Source organism: Macaca thibetana, chromosome 13 (assembly GCF_024542745.1).
Source record: "Macaca thibetana thibetana isolate TM-01 chromosome 13, ASM2454274v1, whole genome shotgun sequence".
Lineage (NCBI taxonomy): Eukaryota > Metazoa > Chordata > Mammalia > Primates > Cercopithecidae > Macaca > Macaca thibetana.
Genome location: NC_065590.1, coordinates 92044308 through 92050307, shown reverse-complemented (window position 1 = coordinate 92050307; position 6000 = coordinate 92044308). Strand labels below are relative to the sequence as shown.

Below are 6000 nucleotides of genomic sequence, written 5' to 3'. Positions count from 1 at the left end.
CACACCCTTGCTATGATTGGCTGTATGCAAATCATTATGCCAATCCCACTTGTGATAAGTGTGCATGCTAGCTCTGTTCCCCCACCCACCTGCCTATGTAGGTTTATGGACATGAAATGTGTCAACCTGAACATGTTGATGCCGATAAATTGTGAAGGCCTCTCATCAGACAGCAATCGTGTATTAGTCCTGATCATCTGGCTATGCCCCGAAGGTCATAATTCATATACTGTGACACTAGTGAGCGGGACAGAGAGTTACTATTTCTTCAGCTCCAGCTGTGTATCTGATAGAGCCTCACACACACAACCTCACATAATACTCATCAACTTTATGAGGCAGATAATACTACCCTTATTTTTATACATCATAGACTGAGGTTCAAAGAGGTGGAAGAATTAGCCTGAGGTCATTCAACTAATCTGAGACTTGAGTCCAGATCCACTCTCCCTCCACCCATGGCACCTACCCCAACCACCAGGCATTCTGCACACGCACTCCCTTCCTGACGCCACCCTATCCACCACCACATCCAACTTGCTGAACCACAGTTGTGGGCACATTATTAACTGAATTCTATCCAGAAAAGGCAGGTTGAAAAGAAAAAAAAAGGAGGCCGGGAAGGGAAGAGTCTCTTAGTCAATAAGAAAGTATGTTCATCAGTCGGTACGAGACAGAAAAAAAAGTTTAAAAAAGCGGCAGCTTGCTCATCGTTTCCATACAGTTTTATTTGCAATTTGTTGGAACCACAGAGAACAATCGGCAGGTACACGTGTTGTTTTTGGGAACAGCATTCAACTCCAGATGCTTTTTCCGCTAAGGAGCAGAGCCACAGGCGGCCCTCACACCCAATGCTGTGCTGCGCGGAGGGCTGTGCTGAAGGTTCTCAAGGTCCGGTGAGTCCCCCTCACGGCCAGAAGGAGAGACCCAGCTTCGGCTTTGTGACCGGCTTCTTGCAGGTGTCTGCCCAGCTCCTCTGCATCCCAGCGCCCTTGCTGGAGGCCGGCCAAGAGGTGGTCAACGATACGCGGATAGAAGGGAGTGGAGACACACTTCACCAGCAGCTTAGCATCCAGGAGCAGGGAAAGGAGTTCCTGGTCACAATTGGAATCATTCACCTTCAAGAAATAAGACAGGCACAGCGTGAGGGGGTGTCTGCGTTGTCCGCCCCCCCGTTGGATCCCTCGCTCTCCACTGGGCTGCCTTCATCATCATTCATGCCCTGGCCTGGGTTTAAAAGCATGTGTGGGTCATGAGCACCTCTGAGGTAGGTCACAGATTGGGATGACAGACGGGGCTCCTCTTAATATGAGAAGACACAAGAACCCCACTGCAATCATCGCCACAGCTTCCAGATACTGGGCACCAGAAACTGTATTCAACACTGTACCAGCATTTCTCCACCGAGGCCTTCTGACTCAACCCCGTGACTGGCACTTTTACCTCCCAACTGACAGATAAGGAAACTGAGGGGTAGGAATTTTGCTTGACATCGTAGCCAGTGTTGTAGAGCCAGATTGTAAATTTGGGTCAGTCTTGGCATCAAAGTGTGCTCTTAACAACCACAGTTACTGTTTTATTTGTACTTTCACCGTGATCCACATTCTTTAACGCTGTATCTTTCTTGAATATAAATACACATGAAATAGCTTTTTTTAGAACAAGAAAACATTTTTTGTACTCCATTGAGAAAAGAATATGTCCCTCAAGCCCACTGATCCAAGTAAGATAACCAACAGTGGGGTTTTAAGCTGTTCTTGCTTGGGCCTCTAGGAAGCTCAGTACTAACATTACTTTTTAAAAAATGGTTTCCTTGGTTCTTTCAGTTTGCATATTCTCTTTCTCCCTGGTCTTATCTTCTAAATATATGTATTATTTTCAATATTTTTGTAAAGAATCAAGTCCACACTGATCACATCAAAATTTGGAGCTTCTCACTTACATTGGGGTATCATAAAACAGATTCTTGACAGGCTTTTCTTAATGTTACTGTGCATTTTTAGTAATTTGGGTTGCAGGACTCTCAGAAATAATGTCAAAGCCAATTAACTAACGTTTAGACCAACTATATTATGCAATTATATACAACATACTCTTCCTGCATGTTCTGTGACAAGGAAGAAAGGCTACTGAAGATGCGAAGGTCAACTGTGTCTACTGACTGCAAGAATTAACGCGAGAGAAGCACTGAGAATAAAATCCTGCCCACTATCGGATACCGTGAATCTTTCCTACTACCCATAGGGGTCACTCCAAATCCAATGTAAATGTCACCTCCAATGCCATCTTCTTGCTGACATTTTCTTTAACTTTCTTGGCCAACACTTGGGAGTATGGTCAAGGATTCCTCCTTCTTCCATACTCCCAAGATACCTGAGATTTGCCTCTTCTTGCTGTATGATAAGTAATTTTATTTTATTTTATTTATTTTTTGAGATGGAGTTTTACTCGTTGCCCAGGGTAGAGTGCAGTGGTGCAATTTCGACTCACTGCAACCTCTGCCTCCCGGGTTCAAGCGGTTCTCCTGCCTCATGCTCCCAAGTAACTGGGATTACGGGTGCATGGCACTACGCCTAATTTTTTGTATTTATTAGAGACGGGGTTTCACCATGTTGGTCAGGCTGGTCTTGAACACGTGACCTTAGGTGTCCACTCGCTTCAGCCTCCCATAGTGCTGGGATTACAGGCGTGAGCCACCATGCCCGGTCTGTATGACAGTAATTTGTATGTCTGTCTCCCTTACCGACTAGGACATTCCTGAAGGCACAGAAGTTTTATCACTTTTCCATTTCGGCACCCCATTCCATTAACATTTGTTAAATGGTTGAGTGAACCTACATTATTAAACTGTCACATTTTTGTAAACTGCACAAGTACACGACAAAGACCCCATCTTTCAGAGACTGATCAGGACTAGCCTCCAGAACAGAAGACCCTCTCGGCAAGCCCTCAGTGTCTTTTCTCCGGCCTCCCATTTCATGAACACTTGTACAGCCCACCTTTGACCCAAAACACTTAGGCTGAGCTCCATTTACCTTTGTTTTTGTTTTTAGGAGCTAGATGACAGAAAAAGCCACTGGTTCAAAGGACTCGCTTTTGTGCTGGAAGGGGCACGGAGCTTGGATTTCTCCTTGCTGGGGCTGCCTGTGATTCTGAATGCCTTCTTTCCATCCCACTTCTCTCCCTGTCTCTTCATGCCTAGCAAACAGGACTCTCCAGCCCACAGAGCTCCTGCCCTCAGCAGCACAATGTCTATGTGCCAGAACCCTGAGAGGCCCCTGAAGTCTTCAGACATCCCTTCAAGACAGTTCTCACCTCCTCTGACAGAGGCAGGCTCAGTGAGGCCAAGTGTCACACAGTTGCTCCGTGGTGGAGTGGCCTAGAAGCCCGGGTCTCGGATTAGTTTACTTGTTGATTGTTTCCCTCCAGAACATGAGTTCCTATGGAGCAGAGATCTTGTCTCTTCTGTTCACCCCTGAACCCCAACGTCCAGAATGAGGTGGCCACATGCTAGGAGCTGAGCAAGATTTGTGGAATGAATACCCAAGTGAATGAATCACTCCACAGCGCACATTCTTTTAGTCTATGCGGCTGCCTCCACCCACGTGCATGCACATACTAATGCGTGCACACACACAGGCCATCTGAGTTACTGTGTGTGTTATCTTGGTTCATCCTTCAAAACAAAGAATTCCCCCGCCTAACCCTGCAGGAGAGAACAGAGTGTGTGCCAGGATACTACAGGCACATGTTTGATAAGATGCACAGATAAAAGGCTCAGAATCCGAACACTGCAGGGCAATACTTTCTTTGTTGCCCGGAATACGTTTTCCAGGCTGGGACACCTTGATTATTCTTTCAGTTTACTCACTAACCCTCCCTCTGGAAGCCTGACAGTCTCCTAGAGAGGGAGTGATGGATTCTTCCAGCCTGAGGGAGAGACAGGGGTTCTGTTAGCGCCTGCGGCCACTGTTGCTCTCATTCTCTTCGCAGTCTGTTTCTATCCAGTGCAACCAAATCTTTCCCGTGTTTCTGGCTGGATATACCCAGCTTTTTAGAAGCTGCTCAATCCTGGCATGGAGGGTAAGGGGTGGGGAAGGGCAGGGTAGGCTGTCTTCTCTCCAAAAGCCTGCTGCTTGCTGTCTTGGCTGAGAATGCCTAAGGTTAAAGACACGGCAATGAAACGCATGCTTCCTCTTGGCCCCGGCCCACTCAGAGGTTCCCTTAAGAAAGATAAGGGTCTGGGTTTGCTGACCTGCATTGAGCTTGGGCAGTGAGCAGGGAAAGGTTGGGAGGAATTTTGGGTTTGGCTTCTTATAAAACGGAGTGCTGGAAACACAGGGTGGGTGACTTTGTCTTATTTACTTTCTCTGACATTCTACCTGGGCCTGGCTCTTTGCAAGAAATATAGAATGGCCCAAGTATACTTCAAAATTGTCAGCTGCAAGGAAAATACTGCATAGGTAATTTTTCTGTGCGTATTTGGGAACAAAATAGAGAATGAAAGAAGGAAGAGAGAGATGGCCTTTGTAATGACCCATTCCAACAAGTACATTTTAAAGAAGAGTCTGAGGTTCAGAGAAGGAACAGGTCATAGACAGCCAAGATGTGCCTTTCCATATCCCAGGCCCCGCAGCAGGGTGCCAAGGCCAGCACAGCTGAGGGCCGGGTGTCCAGTCCCAAAGCACCCTCCAGCACCGTGACATTAGCGCCACACGGCTGACGTGCTAGGTTAATTTGTTAAGCCTCAAGTTGTCTTTGATTTTTCTTGTTTTTGACTAAAATTCGTCCTAACATACTAAAACTTCAGTACTATCTGCCACAGAAGCTGGTACTCTCTGACCATGCATTATTTATTCTAACCTACTTTTTATTTTTAAGATAAAAATAAAAAAGTGGAAATAGTTGGAAAAAATCATGCCACCTTCTTGCTGACATTTTGTTTAACTCTCTTGGCCAAGCTGATTTCACCTTCCTCCATACTCCCAAGACACCTGAGGTCTGGCTCTTCAGGCTGTATGACAGTAATTTGTATGTCATCCATATTTCGGCCACCACAAGAGAATTATTTCACCCTCCTTTCATCTCCAGTAACTGTCCACGTGCATAGATTTTTTTTTTCCACAATTAATCGCATGATATTTGTATTCTACTTTTCTCATTATATGCTAAGAATTTTTAAATTGTTTTTCACATAGTTTTCAGTCTTAAAAATTTTAATGGCTGCAAAATAGTTGTTTAAGTTATTTAACTTTTCTAAGTATTTCAGCCATTTTTAATTGTTTGATATTACTGAAACACTACCATGAATGTTTTTATGCACATACTTTCTTCTTCATTGAAATCATCTGCATAGGACAAGTTACCAGGTGAGGTATTACTGGCATGTTACAGGCTGAACTATGTCCCCGCACAAATTCATATGTCGAAGGCCTTACCCCCAGTACCTCACAATGTGACTTTATTTACAGGTAGGGACTTTAATGAGGCGATGAAGGTAAAATGAGATCATTAGGATGGACTCTGATATAACTGGTGTCCTTACAAGAAGAGAAAACAGGACACACACATGAAGCGAGGGTCAGTCATGTGAGGACAGTGAGAAGGCAGCCGTCGACACACCAAGGAGAGAGGCCTGGGAAGAAACCAACCTTATACTTTGACATCAGACTTCTGGTCTCCAAAACTGTAGGAAAATAAATTTCTCTTGTTTAAGTCACTTAGTCTGTGGTACTTTGTTAGGTAAATTAATTCATCAGGCAAATTAATACATCAGGCAAAGTATCTGAAACATTTTTTTGGTTCTAAATATGAATGTAAGCACAACCACATAGTGATGTCAATTGTGCCAGCTTACAGCGGTGACATCAGTGTGGGAATGCATCAGTGTCACATCATGAACTTCTCAGCTTTAGGTGTTAACATTTAGAAAAGAAAAAGTCATTTGCTAATATAGGAGATATGTAATGGTACCTCAAGGTTGCTTTCATTTGAATTTTT

General features: G+C 44.6%; 1 protein-coding gene across 3 annotated transcripts in view; it reads right to left on the bottom strand.

Annotated features, from left to right (window-relative positions):
* Positions 1 to 707: 707 nt before the first annotated feature.
* Positions 708 to 6000, bottom strand: part of NBAS (NBAS subunit of NRZ tethering complex) — a 394766-nt gene continuing 389473 nt past the window's right edge. For all 3 annotated transcript variants that reach the window (XM_050754036.1, XM_050754037.1, XM_050754038.1), the window contains one exon: positions 708 to 1118. In XM_050754036.1, coding sequence (XP_050609993.1) covers positions 843 to 1118 — 276 coding nt within the window. In that variant the 3' untranslated portion in view covers positions 708 to 842. The remainder of the gene's footprint in view (positions 1119 to 6000) is intronic.